Source organism: Pholis gunnellus (assembly GCF_910591455.1).
Source record: "Pholis gunnellus genome assembly, chromosome: 12".
Taxonomy (NCBI): Eukaryota; Metazoa; Chordata; class Actinopteri; order Perciformes; family Pholidae; genus Pholis; species Pholis gunnellus.
Genome location: NC_136539.1, coordinates 2,943,428 through 2,964,547, shown reverse-complemented (window position 1 = coordinate 2,964,547; position 21,120 = coordinate 2,943,428). Strand labels below are relative to the sequence as shown.

At 39.7% G+C, this 21,120-nt stretch overlaps 2 protein-coding genes across 2 annotated transcripts in view; one reads left to right on the top strand and one right to left on the bottom strand.

Moving 5' to 3' along the window:
* LOC306704302 (inactive dipeptidyl peptidase 10-like) overlaps positions 1 to 8,338 on the top strand; it is a gene marked incomplete at both ends in the record, with an annotated part of 128,294 nt that extends 119,956 nt beyond the window's left edge. Inside the window, 8 exons of the mRNA XM_079170586.1 lie at positions 11 to 80; positions 478 to 672; positions 1,498 to 1,552; positions 1,653 to 1,752; positions 2,149 to 2,207; positions 5,954 to 6,026; positions 6,522 to 6,595; positions 8,201 to 8,338. Coding sequence (XP_079026712.1) covers positions 11 to 80; positions 478 to 672; positions 1,498 to 1,552; positions 1,653 to 1,752; positions 2,149 to 2,207; positions 5,954 to 6,026; positions 6,522 to 6,595; positions 8,201 to 8,338 — 764 coding nt within the window. The remainder of the gene's footprint in view (positions 1 to 10; positions 81 to 477; positions 673 to 1,497; positions 1,553 to 1,652; positions 1,753 to 2,148; positions 2,208 to 5,953; positions 6,027 to 6,521; positions 6,596 to 8,200) is intronic.
* A 5,999-nt stretch (positions 8,339 to 14,337) lies between these two features.
* dpp10 (dipeptidyl peptidase like 10) overlaps positions 14,338 to 21,120 on the bottom strand; it is a gene marked incomplete at both ends in the record, with an annotated part of 203,278 nt that continues 196,495 nt past the window's right edge. The window contains 6 exons of the mRNA XM_079169617.1: positions 14,338 to 14,475; positions 17,509 to 17,582; positions 17,887 to 17,959; positions 18,741 to 18,799; positions 19,723 to 19,822; positions 19,996 to 20,050. Coding sequence (XP_079025743.1) covers positions 14,338 to 14,475; positions 17,509 to 17,582; positions 17,887 to 17,959; positions 18,741 to 18,799; positions 19,723 to 19,822; positions 19,996 to 20,050 — 499 coding nt within the window. The remainder of the gene's footprint in view (positions 14,476 to 17,508; positions 17,583 to 17,886; positions 17,960 to 18,740; positions 18,800 to 19,722; positions 19,823 to 19,995; positions 20,051 to 21,120) is intronic.

Genomic DNA, 21,120 nt, shown 5'->3' with positions numbered 1-21,120 from the left:
TTTTTTGCAGCACTTCGTCTGGAGTTGATTGTCCCAATAGGTTTGGATGAAACAAAGGAGCACCCGCTGTTGCTGATTCTGTATGTCATTTTATTTTCCATTATATTGAAAAACAATGCAGAAAAATGTAATTCTATAAAGTATTAAATAAAGAAGCTGAGAATCAAATGCTTGGTAAACAAGCTGGAAATGTGTGCCCTAAATCAGAAGTTCACAACTTCCAACAAAGATCAACTTTGAAGGGTTGTGTGATGATGATGATGTAAATCATACCTAATGTTTAGGTAGATACATGCAACCAATGAGAAGGCCCTGCAAGTAGACAAGGTTTTGTTTGAAGTGCTCTCAAGCCTAAAAGGTTGGGAACTACCGATCTAAGTCATGCTTTACACATCAACCAACAAGTTTATTTATTCTGGGTTTATTTTGATGTGTTGAAGAATTTTTGTGGACTAAACTCATACCGTCCTCTCACAGGGACAGCGCCCCCGGTGGTCAGGCTGTCATAGACCGCTTCTCTCTCAGCTGGGACTCGGTGCTGGTCAGCTCAGACAGCGTCCTCGTGGCTCGTCTGGACGGCCGGGGCAGCGGCTTCCAGGGTCAGAGGGTCCTGCACGAGGTTCACCAGAGACTGGGAACTGTGGATGTTCAGGACCAGATCACAGCTCTGGAGTAAGCTTCTTTTTTGTTTCTGTAAATGAGTCAGTTGATTGAAAATGAACTGTATACAGTAGACATTGATCTTTCTGTTTTTGTATTGAAGGTGCTTTATGTGTTGATAGTATGTCTTTAATATACTCCTTCCTGCTGTTTCCCCGTAGCTGTGCTCATTTAAAATAAGACAAGCCTTTATTAATCACAGGAGGGAAAAGATGGTTGTTGCAGCAGCACAAGGAAATAGAGAAGAAAAGATAAATAGGGCAAGTAGAAAAGAAAGAACAAGAGGTATAAAAAAAACAAAAAACAACGAGGTAAATCGATAGTGGAATGATTCATAATCATATCATATAAATGGTACAACAGTTGGGATTAAATATTTTAAAAGATGGCTAATACTGTATAAATACTGCGTATAATGTTTAAGCAGACTAACATATGAGACATCCAAATTGTACCAACTGTTACTGTGACTTGGTTTTACACGGGACACCAACGATGGCCTCCTGGGTGAAAGTTCTGTTCTTTTGTTTTTTTAAGACTTTCTCACTCTTAATACTACGTCAGTTGCTCTGACCATATCAAATTGATGCTGACGGGTTTACATTGGAGTTAATTGAAAGTCCAGTGTGTCTCATACAGATGCCAAGGGATGCCTCGGTATTAGACCAAGCTGTGGTATTTGACGCTTTGGGTTGCATCTGGCTAACTCAGACTGCTAAAGCTAAATTAGTAAACATTCAGCTAAATTTGTAAGCCAAGGATACTCTTTTACTGTGTAGTCTCATTAGGAAGGGATCACTTCTTTTTTGCTATGTAGTTAACTCTTTACATTTCCAGGCACCTGGTCAGACTACCCTACATCGATGGCAACAGAGTTGGAGTTTATGGAAAGGTAACATAGCATCTCTATCTAATAAATCAATAACCACTGAAAATGACTTCTGTTTCTTGCCCAACATTCTCTTAAAGCAGCCATGTTCTGTTTGTTCCAGGCGTATGGAGGATTTCTTTCTGCTCTCCTGCTCCTGTCCCACAGCTCCATGTTCCGGTGTGGCATCGCTGTCGCCCCCATAACAAACTGGAGACTCCATGGTATCATAGAGCGATGGAATATCATACATACTCACAATAGCACAATGATCTGAATGTGTGGCCTATATATCCAAAGCGTGACAAAGACATTCAAACAGCCAGTAAAACCAATTATTCCATAGTTGGTCATCAATGATGAGATGTGTTTGTTATCAGATTGAAGCTCTACTCCATGGTGATGGGATTTGATTTACAAAGCAACACTAAACAACTGGACCACCGATTCTGAATGTCAAACAAACCTAATAAGGCGAATAAATCGAGCAGAGCAACACAGTGTCCAATGTTCAGTGAAGAAGTAATACTGAAAGGCATTGGAAGTGTTGTTGTGAGTGAATTAAAACAGTGCTGTCGGCACTCACAATGTCTCTGTTTCCCTTTGTCATCCTTTTAAAGGGTCGGCCTACACTGAGAAATACTTTGGCTCCCCGGCAAAAGAGGATCACAAATACCAAGTAGGAACGTGCTTTTATTTTCACCACGGCAGTAGTTGTTCATGTAGAGAGTATACAGCTAGAATGCATGCTCATTCTTCTCTCTGTGTGACAGGAGAGTGTTCAGATCTCACTGACAGTATTAAAGACAATGCTGTCCCACACCTGAATGCAAACTACACTCTTTTATTCTGGCATTCGACGTGAAAAAAAGAGACACAGGAGTCGATTTTACTTCTGCAACCAGCACAAAGAGAGAGCTTTCCAAGCACACCTGTCATTTTCATTCATATGAGGGGTATTGTGCAGAGAGGCTGGGTGAAGAGGAATTCCAAAAAGAATTGGAGAGAGTGGTGATCATTGTCCTCTCAGCCCGTCATATTTGTTGTTTCATACCTGAAACAGGTTAAACATGTCTCAACTAGAGAGGAGGTCCCTCCACACATTCGATTGTCACACAAATCTTAAGCAAACTTTAGAAATGTCACAAAACAAGAATCTGAGAAAAGGCACGTTTCAATCAACTGGCTTGTAGTGAATGAACTAGTTTGATCAGAAGTTGGAACCAGAGGTTATGCATGGGTGCAATAAAAAAAAAAGTAGAAGAAGAAGAAAGTCGGCTTGGCTATTAAGCCCGTCTACGAGAAAAACGATTGAGCGAGGTCTTCAGGAATTAGATTCAATTTGGCAAGTTGTAATAGTTCTTTTATGTCAGCTATTACTGGCCATGTTTGATGTTGTTCTGACACCAACACAGACATTTGCAGACGCAGACAGTAGGAATCAGTCATGATCAGTCATGTGAGTTAAATATTCACAAAGACATTCCATAGGCAAAGAAACACCTCTTATGGGCATATCAACTTTTTCTTTGCAATTGAGGAAATTATACAGAATTTTGCCTTTTCCATACAGCTTTTATCACGCACAGCCTCAAAATGCACATAAAAATGTGTGAAATGAAATAGGCTCATAACAGGTTATAGATGTCTGGACTGTGCGGAGTGATAAGATCTGAACTCACCACACCTCGTATCTGCAGCCACAGAAAGATGGTGTCTTTTATCGTAGAGTTTATGTTTTTGGAGAGATTGAAAGTCCAATCATGTCGTTCTCCTCGTATTGCCTGTTTCAATTTTGCAACACAGTGATCTGAATACGTTATGTTTGCACAACGTTGCTAACTGTGAAAACACAACACAAAAATCACAAGATTGAAAAGAGTAACAGAACCGGCAATAGTTGGTTAAATCGTATTATATAACTGCATCAATCCGACCTTTTGTCTGTCAGAGCATATTTGAACTGATGTAGTTTAGTAGAGATTAGCAAACTCTCAGTTGACTTTCAGCTTCTGACTCAACAGATGAATTTGGAAACTTGTATGGTGTTTGGCTTCGTCCCCAACAGACCTTCTTCACATTTCCACATCATAGCAGGAGAAGCAGGTGTAACTGAGGACATTAATCATGGCTGCACGCCAGCCTCAGGGCCCAGGTTGAGCACATGCTGACTCACTGGCTTGGCTTAATGAACCTGAGACACTGTTGATGTGATTCATTACACCTGTGCTCTTTCTGCTGTCACACGTCAATATGTCTGCTGTGAGACAGGTCTACTACAATGGCTATTGAATTTGCAAGATTACTCAGATTTGCACCTTTTGACTACGTTCATCTCCATAGCAACAGCGGCTGAGGCTTATGGGTATTGTAGTATTCAGAGCTATCTGCTGTCCCAAACCGGAAGAAAAGAGATGATTTCAGAGACAGTGTTGAAATGAATGGCCATAACATAAACCTATAGAATTATTACATTATCCCGGATACTCCTGGACCCGAAACAACATGGATGGTGTCATTAAATAAACAGGAAAAGGGAATTCATTAAAAAAAATGTGCTAACACTTTATAAAAACTACACAGTATGAAGCATTATTTAAGTATGAGTAAACACTTCATTCATCATTTGTAAAGCTTTGTTCCTACATCAACACTCATTATGCAATTCATAACAGTTATAAATGTTTTATTCTTGATTAATAAGCTCGTCTATTATGTGTTTCCTGATTGTGTTTTCATACTTTATAAATGATGGATTCCCCATTTGTAAATGAAGTATTATATGTATTACAAACTAATTATTAAGGAGTTGTAGATGATTAATAACATTTATAAAGTGTTAGTAAATGATTAAGAACTTATTTAAATGTACATTATTCATGCATTTGTATATATAATTATGTAGGTATTTACTAATGGTTAGGGACTATGTTAATATATGCTTTATAAACGCGTATCAATAATGCAAAAGTTACTAGTCATTAGTTAAGTATTTTGTGACCTCGTCTAAAGTGAGGACTAGCTATACCTTACAAAGCATTTATAAATGACATTGAAAGGCTATCAGTGCCTCAAAACCCATAGTTTTTCAACAGTAAAGGCAAATAAATGGGGAATCCATCATTTATATATATATATATTATATATATATATATATATATATATATATATATATATATATATATATAAATATATATAGTATGAAAACACAATAGATAGATAGATATAAAATGTATCACGAAAACACATAATAGACTTATTAATCAAGAATATATAACTTATGAATTGCATACTAATGAGTGTTAATGTAGGAACAATGCTTTACAAATGATGAATTAAGTGTTTACTCATACTAGCGTGTGCTATCGTATTTTTTTCAATAATTGTAATTACCAGTAATTATCAAAATACAAGTACAAGCACCAGAAACAGACGTGCAAGAAAGATGCCGTTTCTAAACTGTAAAGGTATTTTTGTCTCGAAAAGCTGTCAAAGCTGTCATTTTCCTGCTTTGGTAGTTCCTGTACACATTACTTTCACTTATGGGTACTGATCCTGTTCAAAGATGTGATTTTCCTCTTTTTCATTACCTTGATATTCTTTGTTCATTCCTATAAACATAAGAGCACACATTCCTGATGTTAACATTGCTGATTGGCTCAATCCCAATGTCCCCCCTAAGGCCTGAAACCCTGACCCCTCAGGGGCTTACTGACTACCCTGTTAAATGGTTGAGTGTGAAAGACTGTGAGGGCTTCAAATGATGTAACAACGAACAGGACAGCACTTTGCTGCAACATATCAAGTTACCACGACAACGTAAAGAAATATGTGGGTATTTATTTTAAACTTTTGACTCCCTGATTTGAACGTCTTCCAGGAGATGAGAGGTAACTTCAAATAATCTATTTACTCGTTTTTGTCAAAACAGCTTCAATAACTAAATGAAATGTTTGATGAATAAATCTGTTTATTATAATCTCTGATTTCATGTGTTTCTATGTTCCATCTTTAACCCTTCATGGTTCTGAGTAAATGTAATTCTCCAGGCTGAACACACGTGAGCCGTCCGCTTTGTTTACCTTGTTTACGTCTCCATGCTTCCACTGCTAACCCTGTTTAATGTCACATTGCTATGAATTGTGGGTAATTCCCTTCGGCAAAGTCTGCAGAAATATGGATTTACAGAAAGTGTTCATAAAGGGCTCAAAATGTCTGTGAGAGAGCCCTCAAACACTCGACCATTTGACAATGGGACAGAACTAAACCCTCACGGACTTTACAGGAGCATGCCTCAAAGTCCGTGAGTGTGGAGATTGGGATTGGGCCACTGTTGCTTAACTTTGAATATGTTGTTTAATTGATGTACACCTCTTGCTATTTCTTTCTGTGGAGGCTCACGTTACTGTTCACTGTCTCTGGCAGATTTCCAGTCTGCTCAGAAACATCACAGCACCGAGTCCTCTGAACTTCCGTATTATCCACGGCACAGCAGATGGTGAGTATAGGTACAGGCACGGAGAATAAAGCAGATATGTGGACGTGTTATAGGGTTTATTGGTAGGCCGGCACCGTTTTAAAATGAGATTTTTCTCGACCTTAGCCACTGGATTGGAAATAGTCTTGACTTTTTGCAACAGATTTAAAAGTATACCATACATACTATGTGCTATTATGTTGTGAAAGTTCTTTTTGCTGCTCTTCCATTTGTATCACTGCTAAGAATGTGTGCTCAGGGATTTTACATGCAGAAACATGTTGATGTGCAGTAATATTCTTTGTGTGCATTGATTGGTTCAATGCGGCCATCTCATTCTTGACTTGATGCTACCTGGCCTGGTGATGAGTTGACTTGCTGCATAATATGATTAGCTGAGCACGTGTTTTGGCTTTACAATTGAGTTTTCATCAAACACCCAACTGTGGAAGTGTAATGGACTGAACACTGCGGCTGGGATGAATTTTCATTTGAGTTATCTGCTCTTTTTTTCAGCCACTGTTCATTTCCAGCATTCTGCTGAGTTGGTCAAACTGCTGTCTGCGTCAAATGTTAACTACACTCTCCAGGTGACTGCTGCCGTTTCTTCTCTGAGTTTATTTTATTTTACTGACGAGAGGAGAACGAGCCACCCTCTTTCTCTTAAGGTTTAAAGACACAGCTGATAGCTTCAATAAAAGTTACTTTTCATCATATTTGCTCATATCCTGACAAAACGTTTTCACTCCCAACTCGCCAAATAGAGCAGCGTGGTCAGTGCCCCTCAACATCTGATGCCGATACACACAGGTACTCTTTAGTGTCTGTGTGAGACGCACCAGGGTTTCAAACCAACTCCAGAGTAAACCCACCCCCTGTGTGAAGGTCAGAGTATAGCTGTCGACATATTTTGTCGACTCAGTCAATACTCGCATAATAAAAGTTAACCACAATCTTTTCCTAACCCTTACTAAGTAGATTTTGTTTTCGAAACCCTAACTTCCTGTCAAGATGGAAGTTTATTTAGAAAATATATTATTGCATGTAACAAGTGTATACTGACACGCCGTCCCTGACTGACGCTATAAGTGGGTACCTAGAGCGTCATCGTTTGAGGCATAAGGTCACTCACCAAGCTGCGGTGCTTGACGAGTTTGGAGTGTGTTGATCCTGACATTAGTACATCAGTCAATCCGTGAGAAAATAGGCTTCCTCTGCTCATGTCAAATGCACGATTCCACCTCGCAGAAGGACAACAACCAAACAAAGCCGAGGAGTCTCTTATGCAGCTGTCAATCAGTGCTGGTGAAGCTGATCAATCTGTAACTGAACAGTTATCTTCCTGTTAGATTATATGGCTTCTGACTTACCATATGAGAAACGTGGCTCCTTAAATAATATGCCTGAAAAAGTTCATATTTGTGTTAAAAGATGTGAAGATAAACAGCACTCTCATGTTTGTACAGTAAATATGTAGCTGGGTCCAGCAGCCAGTTAGCTTAGCATAGCATAAAAACTGGCTCTGCACAAAGGCAGCCTGTCAACTGTTTACGGAAGTGCTCTGTGAATTATACTAAGCTGTATTCACTGCATCTGTCAACTATATCAAAATATTTAGCTGTGACTTGATTGCAATAAATGGATAAAAAAGGATGCCGAAATGACGCTGATTTGATAAAAAAATGGATATGAATGCTTTGTCAGGTCTGTATGCAAGACACCAAACAAACAAATACAATTAAACTCAAAAACAACATTTTGAGAAATGATTGTTTAAACTACAGGCAGTCTGTGGTTCACACACACATTCATTCATAGAGTTTTGTCTCTGTACAAATATTAGCTGCTATCGTAGCGCTCTCGCTGACCACAGACAGCTACGATGTATTTTCACCCCATTTCTGATTCAACGTCAGCACATCAGTGACGACAGAAGGAGAATCTCAACGCTGACGGGCTTTTGAGACACAGCGTGCATTTCTCGCTCGAGCTAAAATATGTTAGCGTTATGCGTATTAGCTTCACTTTGCGTTTGGTGTGAACACCCCATAACTCTCTGCAAGAAAGTGAATAAGCATATTCCCCAAAATGAACACTTTATTGAGTGATTTTGACACTGCAGTATAAACACAATTTAAGTAATAAAAAACTTCAGTTTAAATAAATGACTTTCTTTTCTATTTCCTGCTGCCTAGATTTTCCCAGATGAAGGACACAATATGGCCTCCACCATGAGCCAGCACTACATGCTAAACTCAGTGCTCACCTTCTTCAGGCTCTGCTTTGAGGAGGAGCAGGTTGTCGTCGTGGAGCAATCTAAAGACCACGACTAACCCAGAGAAGCTCCTACAATGACGAGTGAAGAGTGTAGCAATTGTTGTCATGAGCCGACAAAGAGAGGCCGTGTTCTCCTGAAGGACGTCTCTCTCTAAAAGTACTCCGAAAGCATCACTATGTAAGATAAGCAGCATTACATGTGCTATGACCAGCGTGGGGATCCCAGGGTTGTGATTATTAATTGTTGAATTGAAAAGATGTTTGTGTTATCGCTGTACTCCAACGCTTCAGATTAGACTTCGTGTTTGTATCATGTACTGAGTACAAATGTCAGGGAATCAAAGAAACTTGTATTTTTCCATTTTACAGTATAGTTTTTGCTGACTGCTGTAATCTACTGTGAATATTTATATTTACTGCAACGGAAACGATATAACTTAACCTGGGAGATCACATCACAAAATAACATCTGCAGGTGCCTTTACCTCATTACAGTCGTCACTATTTCCCAACCTTACAGCCAACAATACCTGAGCTTTATAGTCACACTAACCTGCCGTCGTTCAGGGAACTTAATGGTCCTTCTGTATTTCAAATCCACAATCTCATTTATTTCCCACGGGATGTGCCGTTTCAAATTCTACTTTATGTAATGTTTGATCAACTCAAGAGTGAAATTTGACTTTTGTGTGAAAAAAATGTTTTAGCTCATCTGATAAATGGACGCATGCTAACACCAATTTGTAGGACTATTTGGGAACTAATATGATGACACAGATTGGAAGCCACCAGGAGGGCACGACCCTGTAAAGGTCAACAGGCTGCCTCCTGCTATTCTCCTTTGAACCTGCTATTTTCTGCTATCAGTAGTTTACATTTTTGGCTATTTAGCACCCTTAGAAGAATGTCTAACACTTAATAATCACCACCGTTGACAAATTGTCAACTGATGGTCAATTACACGTTTTTTTATCTCCGCCGGATCATGCAATGGTCTGTGTGTTGGTGCATGTGAGTCTGTAAGTGTGCACCTGTGTCTGTTCACGGCTAATCTGCCATTCTGCTGCAGCAAACTGCAAAATATCTGTGGTGCTCGGTTATAGACCTGTCATGGTTGCAGTAGGGGCCGCTAGTGATAACACAGCTGAGTACATCTCCAACTCCTAGCCTGTCACTCTGTGTCCAGATATACAAATTGCTCACTTTCATTGTTTGGGATGGTGTGTTTGGCTAACAGTGGAATGACTAGTAGGCACACTGCTTACATCGCCACCACTCAGCCTTTGTAACGCGGGCAGTCAGCTTGGTGAGTTTAATATTGTTTTTGGCAAGATTGTATAATGTGTCTTATATGACGACTTTGAGCCCATTGCCTGTATTCATCACCGCTTGTTTTTGAAGCCAATTGTGGGTTGTATTCAAAAAAAGTTTGTGCAAAATGAAAGAATAAGTTAATAAATAATATATTGTATCATTGCTAGTCAGTGACAATAACAATTACATTCTGATTATACTAATAAACTTAATTAATCATCATCATTAAAGTATTAACTAGCTATCTAAATCATATATTTTCAACGTATTTATCGACCATTTAACATTATTTCATAATCATCAATTGCAACTTCATAACAGCCACTACGGATTCATTTTTAAAGATGGTTTATAAACCAATTATTGATAATAAATCATTGTCAGTCAAATAACCATTAACTAAAATGTTGTTAACCAATTTACCATTTCTTAATGATGGTTATCATGAAGAGTTAAGTCACATTAGCTATTCCCAGTGTACCCATGGATAGTCAGCTATCACTGGATTACTTTGATGCTGAAGAAAAGTTTAACACCCGGTTCTGAAGCACCTTTTTTCACGGATTTCTGACGGTTATTCCCAACCGACACCAAGTTATGACTCTTTTATATTTGCATCAAATCAGAAACTACACTGGAGTAGCTCTGATTGGTCGCCCTTTCATGAATAAGTCCAATCAAAGCTGGATACTTTTTTCGCAATCCCACTATGTTCCTTTGAATGTTCATGACCGACTGGATTCTTCACTGTTATATGCAGCGTCTAACATCCCAGAATGTGAAAAGTGTTACAAATGGGTAGTAAACCAAGTCACGTACGTTTTAATCATACTGGTGTATTGTGTACAGCGTGCTTTGTGTATGACCAGACCATCATATCCTTCTTCGAGTAGGTTGTAGCAAACCAGAACATTTTCTGACCATGATCCTGTGATGCTTACACTTCTGCACTTGCTTGATTCTGTCAAACTGCAACTAATTCTGTCACATATACTGACATTTGTATACTTGGGAAAAAGGTATATGCTGAAATAAATTGTTAAACAAGACCGCGTTGCATCTGTGCCTTCCATTGTTTGCTCTTGTGCTCAGAGGACGAAGCAATAAAATGAGACGTTAAGTCAGAGCCGAAGCAACGCGCCCAATCTTGATTTAAAAGTGCTGATGGTGCACCGGTGACATGCAATGTTTGGAGGTAGCAGCAGTGACAGACGTTATCTTCCAATTGCTTTTGAGTCAAAGCCACAATCAAAGCCGTCTCTTTTCCTAATGACAGTGTCTGCTCTGAGCATTGTATGGCTATTAATTAAAAAGAAAAGGAAATTGCCCACAGAGCTTTACGTCCAGGTTCAGAACTGTGAAAGCAAGCCCTGAAAACAAGACTTAAGAAAGCTATATACCCGGCTGTTTATTGAAAGTAGTTCAATCAGGATAGCCTTAATTGAAGAGAAGCATAAAGGATAATAAAAATAATGTTGACATAATAGGAAAGCTGAATAAAAATAAAGTGTCTCTGGCTATTAGATCCTATCGTGAAGTCATATTGTGTTGAAGTAGTGATGTCATTAGTTGTGCAGGAATATTAAACCTATGAAGTCGAGACACTGTTGGTTTGATGGTGGTCAGCAATGGCTGAAGATCTGTATGGATGAGATGTGGAGCGGCTGGTTCTGAAAAGTGAAGACAATCGGGAAGGGCCATAAACTTGCATTCTCTCTAACGACCACCAGGGGGTGACTGCTGGTTGTAAAAATAAGTCTGGTTGTATAGAAGTCTATGAGAAAATGACTCTACTTCTCTCTTGATTTATTACCTCAGTAAACATTGTAAACATGAGTTTATGGTCTCAATCTCTAGTTTCAAGTCTTCTTCAATACAGCATGATGTTCATTTAGTACATTATGATCCATTTAGAGTCAAACAGACTCATTCAGTTTTAGGTTGTACTTAGCTTAATCCTCTCGTATCACTTCTGATTCCAAAAAACAAGATGGCGATGGACAAATTGCCAAACTCAAGGCTTCAAAACCGTAGTCCAGAAAACTAATGGGTGAAGGGAGGGTTGCATCGCTCTGACACGGCAGCTGACAGCAGGAGATTACAGAATAGTTTTGAACTTCGACAGCAGCGAGATGATTGGCTCACAGAGGCCGTAGAAAATGTGATTGGTTTAACTGAAAGAGTGAACGCACTCAGTCAGCTGATTGATCACTGAGAGACAGAGGGGGAGTGATGCTTCCTGCATATCTACATTACAAAGGTCCTTCGGGCTACTTGATATTATTAGCACTCACTTGTCTTGGTCTTTGTGATAATATTGTAAATACCTAAGCCCATTATGTTACTTACTGTATTTATTGTGTCCTAGTTTGCTCCTTTACATTCTATTCTACTTCTATTCTTGTCTCGAATTCTTGCCTAGAAGTTGTGTGTTACATTTATTTGCATGGTAATATGTGGAGTACACTGAAGAGCTATTTAATACAGGTCGTACTCGACAGATGTATAAAGGATAAAACATCGAGGCCAGTGAGTGCAGGCACCGGTTAATGCGGACATGCAGTGTTGAAGCAGCCATGATCTCTCTGAACAAGTAGATCTTTCCTGCCAGATCATAAATGTGAGTCCCAAGGCCATGACAGACTGCCCCGAGGTGAAGAAACGAATAAAAGAAACAGTCATGAAACAGTCTCAATATAATACTGATTATGATCGGATATGACCTACATGAGTAAACCATTAGCGATAAGGAGCCACCGGGTCGGATTCTGGTGAAATCAGATGAAATAATGCAGGTTCACCAGAAACTCCTTCAGCTCAGACTCCAGCGGGGCCTCCACGAGCGACCACACCACCGTGGACAGACCCGGATCCAGCTTTACTGACGCCTTCGACCTGCAGTCGGAGCTCCAGCGGAGGAGCAGATGAGCTCGGCGGTTGGCAGTAATAGCTCCTCCTCCGGCCAGGAGTAGTGCTCCGCACATTGTTGCTCCGTTAACACAGACACCACGCTGCTGATGAAGGCCCAGGCAACATCACTGGGCCCGCTGGAGGGAAGGGAGACACGGGAGAACCAGAACCAGAACCAGGACTGCGCGGAGCAGACTGTTAGACCATGCTGCAGTAAAGTGAGAGGTTTTCTAAAGAGACTCTGGTGCTCGAAAACACCTACCACTTGTGTCCACAGGGGGCTCTAATATCAACACTAATTGAAAGTTACTCATAGTAACGGTAAATTGAACAATTAATATTGCAATAAAACAGTATCTGAATGCTCTATTCTTTATCAGCACAACTCATTGTTTTTCAGTCTTTTTTTTATTTATAATCATCACTAGAGGACTATCACAATAACCCCCAAAAGCTCAAACCCTGCCTTTTCCCTTTTTAAAACAGCAAAAAACAGCAAAAAGAACAAGAACAAGCATTACAAAATCCATCCTAAGAAGAAAAATCAACAGCTGAAAGGAAAACAGGAAAAAAAAAAGAAAAGGTACAAGACATCCGGGTCAAATGAATCCATCCCCATAGACTAAACTATCTATGAGATCTGACATCTCAAAAATATATTTATGTACACACTCTGCTGTATTGTACTGTACAAAATGTGACAACACTTGACACGTTCCCTGTAGACATGCAAACACCTTACTGACACTGTAAAATTGTCTGTCTTATTACACCCATTGTCATTAATAACCACTGCAGTTATTTATTATCTTCTTGAATTAAGAGAATATCCAGAAATAAGGAAACCGTCTCTCGACTTCAAGAAAGCTCTTGAATCTTAGATGAATCTATGAGAGATTTTAATAAAAAGTGTGGCCTGAAACTAAAATTACTGTATGGCCAATATCCATTATCGTCATATAGAATTAATAACTTAGTCATGATACAGTTTATGTGTCGTAACTGATACTAAACTGACTGCAATGCTGTGTCTCGAGGACCTGAGTTGACATAGGTTAACATGACACTGCTAATGGATGACGACCACTGCCAGCAAGTAAGATTACAGTATGTTGAACCCCATAAGGCATTGTACATGTCTACACGAGACCCCTGTACAATAAAGTGTGACCTATAAAGACTGTTCTTCATTCAGGGTGGGCGATGGCGGAGTGTTTCAGCAGGAAGTAGCACTTATTCAGGAATCGGCTCTGCTTTTGCGGTGAACTAGCATTTCCTTGTGCGACAATACGACAACCAAAGGAGAGGTGAGATCAAAAGTGTACATCTGTGTTCTTTTTTTTGCATCCCGAGTGCTACCACAAACGGGACTAACATGGCAAAAATGAGTGAAGCTGCGACGGGAAAGAAATAACCATGCACTTGTGGATGACTGCAGCCCAGAGAGCCTTCAAGAGATGGAGGCGGTCTTCCGTACGCTTTGCCAGGAAACGGAGCGTCCCAAAACTGAAATGACTTTATGCCAGAGGGCAGTTCCCGCCTTGAGTCCCGGGCTATGCGAGTGTCACTGTTTGTGTCCTTCAGTTATCTTTTCAACACATTTTTATACACAGTCACACACATTGCTCGCTCTCTCTCTCTCTCTTTCTCTCAAACACACACACACACACACACACACACACACGGCCACACACACACTTTAAGAGCATTAGCAGCTCTAACCCAGTGTCCATGTCCAGCTAAACACTTGGTCCAAACGTGAAAGGCCTTGACGGATTTTTAGTTAAATTCTTCAAGCTTTGCCAAATGTTTGACCCTCAAAGCCCCCCGCCTACTCCTCCTCCTCCTCTTCCTCGTCCGGCAGCGGTAGCAGCTCCTCCTTAAGACAATCCCTGTAGAAGCTGGTCAGTGTGGCGTAGAGATGCTGGCGACTCTGCTGAGATAGGAAGTGGCCCTCATCTGGGTAGATCTGGCGAGTAAAAAGTAAGTCCATTAGTGGACAGAGGTTTGCAGACACATGAGATATGGAATTGGGTCAATCTCTAGTTTCAAGTCTTCTTCAATACAGAATGATGTTCATTTAGTAAATGATGGTCCATTTAGAATCAAACAGACCATAAAGCAGGGGATGCTTTAGGGCGGGCTTATTGTGATTGACAGATCGCTGCCGCTACCAGAGCTGTATACGCCGTCTCTATGTTAGCAGAAGGACAAAGTTAGCGGCTGACTGGTGAACATAGTGGAGCAGTTCTTTTTCCCTCAGCTGTTGGTGGAGACCAACACAAAGCTTAAAGGAGAGTGAATATTGGACTACATTCATTAGGTGACTAGAAACACAGGTTCCTCTTTTTGTCACTAGCTGTTTGTTCATGAAGCCCTACCATTCCAACCTTCTCTGAACCTAATAATGGACTTAGACTCTGGGCAACCTGGTAGTTTATTAATTAGTTTAATTTACTTCATTTATTTGTCAGGGATCAGAGCATTAATCTCATAAGGAAAATATATAATTTACAAGATTTAGCTACTAGCTCATTTGCATCGGCAGTTGCTGGGCAAATAGAAATAACCCTCCCCCCCCCCCCCCCTCCCCCCCATCGCACCAATTTCTAGCACATACTAAGTATATCACAGTGATTAGACTCTTCGGTTAGGATGTGTAGGATCCAAAATAACAGCTAAGTAACTCATACAGTTATGTGCGTGGTCCTTGTTAGTGAATTGTCTTTTGTCTGTGCTCATTAGTGATATACATTGTTACCGTTTTCCCAATATTCAAAGTCAGAACAGAAAATCTGAGCGAATTTGCATCGTTTTCCACTGTTTGAAACAGCTGAGCAGCCGCTTGTTTGGTTTCTCCGCCATGGGTGTATATGACTGTGTCATCTGTGTACAACAGGATTTCTATATCATCACACACAGAGGTGAGATCATTGATGTGCAAACTAAATAGCAATGGGCCAAATATAGAGCCCTGCAGTACATGCTCTTGTTGATGACAATATGTTATTCACCCAAACGCACTGGGTGTTGTCTGATAGATATGATTGTATCCAATTTAATGTGTAATGGGTTGAACAGCTGAAAAATGATTGTGTTGTCCTACTTTTTTGGTAGATTTTGAAACAACAGAGAGTATATTAATACGTTGTGTATACTATGCCACCGTGGGTTAGGGGACAGCGTCATCAGCAATAAGCGCAGCATGATCGCTGTGCAGCACTTAGCTAGCCAGTGGGACAAACACAGAGTGACCATTCACATGATGGATGACAAATGCAGTACTGTCCTGGTATTGGTATCACTTTAAGGGTGCTGGTATTGGCACTGTTTTTTGAACGATACCCTGCCCTACTGGAGTTACTATATTTCCGAACATTGAGAGACATACCCTCCTCTAATGACCAATGTATGGTCCATGGAAGTAGCAGACAATGTTAAAATGTCTTCGTACTTTTTAAAGAAAAGTCTGCAACCATCTCTTACTTTTGAATTGTTTAAGAATTAAGTAATTTTATTCATCTTCGACTCATCAATTTGCTAAAAATGCAATCCAGTTGCATTGTTATTTAAACGACAGGAAATTGAAATTCTCTTAAAATATTTTAGGAAATGATTTGCAACCACAAGGCCCTTCAGGATCCCAGTCGTCTTAAGTTCTGTAGCTCCACACTTCTACATGTGTCCCTTTTTCTTGAGTGTCTTTCAGTGATTTCATTTGCTTGTTTAAGGGGGTCAAGAAAGACTTGTTCTCTGGCCTTCCTGAATTGCATTATACCTTTGTTTCTATCAACCCATCAGTTGCTATAGAATTGTATTTTAAGGCTGCCACTTGTGTCTTCATCAGATGCCAGAGAATGTCATCCAGCTGTGGTGAAGTGTGTTTCTATTGTGTCTCTGGGGCAGAACTTACCACAACTCCTTATCATTCTTTACCACAAGTTGAATTACTCCGTTAAGTTTGCATATATCTTTGTTAAATAACTAAATAAATCATAATACCAGGACTTTGACAACTTGTATATATAGTCTGCTTCATTTGTTTGAATCAGATTTAGCAAGTTTAAGATCTTGTCATTCCTATTGCACTTCATATCATTGTGGTCAACTGAGACCTGTTAGTGACGTCCATTTAGTTTTCTACATGTTTTGTTTATTCTATTAAGCTAGAAATTGCACATTGCATCAGATACATGAACAAAGAAAACATCCTTTGCAGTTAGTGGTCTGTGCAGTACATTACAGGACCTCCGGTGCCATATTCTCCATCTTGTCTATAAGCAACCTGATTAATAAAAACAGAGTACTATGTTTCGGAAAGACACAATTAATCAAGATGAGAGTTTGTTAATAATTGCTAAAGTTCAGTCTATGAAACAATGCTTCTGGAAGGTTTTCCTGTCCGGTCCCAGAGTATTTCCATCTTCAGTGTGAATCATTGTAGTTCTCTGCTGTTTTACTGCTTTGGTGTTGGTGCAAGCTGTGCAAACCTCCAACAGCTTTCACAAATAAAACACATTTCTATAAAAATCATTTCAAACTGTCACATTTGTGGAGATTACGATAGGTTGGAATAAATCAGAACGATCCTTTAATATAGGCTATAAAGTGGATCTCTCCTCCACCACATTGCCCAATTTTAAATAATCAAGTCCAAACAGTTAAATGCCTGCTGTTGATGATGATAAGCCCCGTTCTATCCTCTTAAAAACGTACAAACTCTCTCTTTATGTTTCTGTACAGTCTGTGATTACTCAACCTGAAGAACATTCAGTTGACAGTGATTGTCTGAGGGAATAATGACACCTGTCGGACACCCCAGCAGCAGTGTTAACACATATAATTCGGTTGTTTGAGCTGATTAAATACATTTTGACACTTTCGAAAAGTATTATTTACATTATCTTGTACATGTGACATTATACAATGAATGCATGTCTATCCCTGTTTTAACAAACGCAGTATAAAGATTGTGCCTCGGTGGCGTTGTCTCGATACACACCTGCATGGAGTAGTTTGCTCCAACTTTCACAAGGTTCTTGACGAGCTCAGCAGTATGCTGAAAGTGGATATTGGCTGGGAATACAAAAAAATGAGACATGTCAGCAAGATTCAGACTGAATCCTAGCTGGGAAACACAATCAGATTCCATCAGGATGGAAATACTTCAACAAACATGCGTTCAACATGCTTGGCTCACCCACGGATGTTTTCCTCTGGAAATCCCAGCATCAATTTAGATAACCCACTTCCCCTTTTTATCTTTTGATTAAAAACCATTTGCCTCATTGCGTGCCAGCACGTGCTTGCTTCTTTGTGCTCAGCAGCGATGCACCGCAGATACAGTGTTTTCATTCAATCGCAATCTATTTTCTCTTACCGTCTGCTGTGCCGTGCACCAGCATCAGTTTCTGCTCCCGGAGCGCTTGAACGTTCTGCAGCACACTGGAAACCTGCGAGGAAATCAGAAATAGAGGGGAGATAATTGATCAATAGACATGCTAATTTACATTGAAGAAAACAATAAAAATACAGAAATATGATGACACGAAAGACATTGTGGTAAATTGCATCATACCCTGATTACATGACACACACACAGACACGGTTATTTAATCCAATTAGAGATCTTCAAGTGTTAAAGGATCTCCCATTGACAATATTTGTTCTATGCTTGGGATATCACTGTTTGCGCAAATTGTGAGGAAAAAGATGTCAAATCAAGTCTGCAGACAGGAAAACATACTGAAAGCAGTGAATTACTTGTTCGGGACAGATTTGTTGGGTAGTTGTTTACAATGTGGTCGGAAAAAACAAGCCCTTTTGTTCTCCCTCACTGCGCTCGTTCCTATCGCTGTGGAAAACACCTCTGATAGCGAAACATCTCGTCTGTGCAGGAGTCCTGAGAGAGCCAGGTAACCCTTTAGCAGCAGCTTATAAAGAACATGTGATGTGACACGCCGGTGCACACAGTTACCAAAGAGAGATGAGTGACAAAATCCTATGGAGCATAAAAAACACAGGGAAATGTGAAGCATTGCTGCCTTTGACTTTGATAGCAGCATTCAGTAACTGTGGAAGATTAAGTGTGGGTGTGTCAGCGATGTCTCGGCAAGACACTTTCAAAGATCAACAGCAAACAAGTGTGTGTGTGTGTGTGTGTGTGTGTGTGTGTGTGTGTGTGTGTGTGTGTGTGTGGGTGTGTGGGGGGGGGGGGATGTGGTGAACACACACCTGATATCTGCTGTCATCCCGTAATGGCAAGCCAAGGTATCTCTCGGAGAACGCCGATGCTGTGTAAATGAGAAGTAAGACATTCTTAAGGTAGACAGTGCTTCAGCTGCAGCTAAGCACCTCGACATGTCATCCTGAAATGCTTCCAGTGAGGAGGAAATGACACCTTTGTGTAGGTGTTAAGTGTCTAACAAGAATGCTCTCTACTCTGGTCTATAGATGTTTACTGTAGTTGTACTGAGATTCACCTCTCTGTTGTAGCTGAGGTAAACAGACTCTTAACGGGCACATCTTTAGTTTTTACTCTGCACACAAACATGGTATTTTTTATACTTGAATGTGGCGAATATGAAAAAACTATTTCTGCTTGGTCCCCAGGAAAAAAATTATTTACATTTTTGCAAACCACAGATTCTGTATGTTGAATATGACATTGTATTTATATTTAACTGTGGATGTTTTTACCTTCGGGAGGAGCAAGTGATCTAGTATGGAGCAACCGTTATTGGAAGTTAGTGGTATTTAAGTGATGTGGTTTAATAGCGAGTATAAAGAGAGAGAATGTCCACATGGATGGGTGTTACAGTGGTGGGAACTTCAAACAAACACAGGACTTTCACCCAGGAGACCACTGTTAGTGTCCCGTCTGAAAGTAAAAGTAAACGTTGACTTCACACTTGTTAAGCTTGATACATATTGTTACTATGCGAATGCAAACCATGTTTTTTTCTCACCTTAACCAAACACTTTTGTTGCCTAAACCTAACCAATCCTTCACCTTAACTACGTGGTATTGTGTATTTCTGCCTTCGAGGGACGAGGCTGATATGAAACGTGTTTTTGGTTCAGAAATGTTGACGTTCAACGAGTCACGAGGTTTTCAGAAATATGAAAAGCCAAAAATAAATTCTGACAGCTGGGTTGAATAAAAGGAGAGTAAATGTAACTTGATGAAGGACTCTTGGAGGGATTCTGAACTCACCATAGAGTTTCCAGTCCGTCACTGGTGACATTGCACACGCACATTTGAAGATGCCGTCAGTGGACTTGAGCATCATTAATGTTATGTACGCTCCATAACCCTGAGCAGACAGACATAAACACATAAACACATCATTCAAAAAAAACTATTACACAACCAAGCATTTTATATATTTTGACATACATGGATTTTTGCTAAGCAGCAGCGTGCTATTTGCAAACACAGACTGGATATTGAATTAACATCGGACTGTAGCTGAGAACACGGGCTCACCTTTCCAAACACTGCTATCCGTGTCCGATCAATATATGGAAAGTCCATCATGAATCTGGAAGAAAAAAGCACAAACCATATCAGCTAGAGAACATGTTCATATCATCTGAAACTCTGTAAACGCCTGCTTTCATTTTATTTCATTACACTACTCGTCATATCGTTTTTTACAGTTTACTGTTTATTTGCACTTAGAGAAGTTATGCAAAGTAATGAGCAAATATAGTTTGATGAGATTTGTTTTTTGAAATAAGGTTGCTGTAACCTCTGTGGCAAAAAAAAGCTCATTGCTAAAAGTGAAAAAGAAGACACATTTATCAAATAGCTCACTCCTACTTACACTTAAGTGTTGAATAAGCTTTAAGAGCATCTCTCAAGTGATCATGTGATTGATCACATGGAGGGTGTGTGAGAAATAGCCAATCACACGCCAGGTTTAACTTACATCGGCCCCACTGTTCCTCATATTCCAGTAATACAGTATTCTGCAAAAGCAGGTATGATTGTAATATCTTTTAAGCAAATTTATTTGTGTGAAATGTTGAATTTCTTTAGAAGCAATTAACAAATTCAATTAACAACACGTCTTTGAAACAAAAGGAAATTGACTGGAAATGTAAAAAAAGCTCAGCTGGACCACGGAGAAACATTTCCTGTTGGTAGACAAGGGACAATAGAGCAGAGAAAAAAAACACAAAGTGGAATATAATACTGCATCGACAAGTGCTGACAATTAAGATGCATGAAAAGAGGTTGCAAACAAAAGCAATGCATGCTTTACTCTTCTTGTTTGCACCTCCAAGGGATGAAAACAATTATAATCTGTGTAAATTTCAATTAAAAGTGTGTTTGGAGAACAAAGCAGCAGCTGCAACTGGTAAGCCTGAAAAATCACCATGTTTTCAATTCTACGTATTGTTTCCCATAACATGTTATTAATCCACCAGTGCAATCACGTTGAAAGTTCATCATTGAAGAGGATGTCATTTAATTTTAGTTTTGAATGTACAACATGCTTTTAAAATAGGGACGTCGTGAGAACCGATACTTCTCTAACTAGTCAATGCCACATTTCAGAAAACTTGACGATACTTGTTTTTCTATAGTAGAGCAGGTACCAGGTAC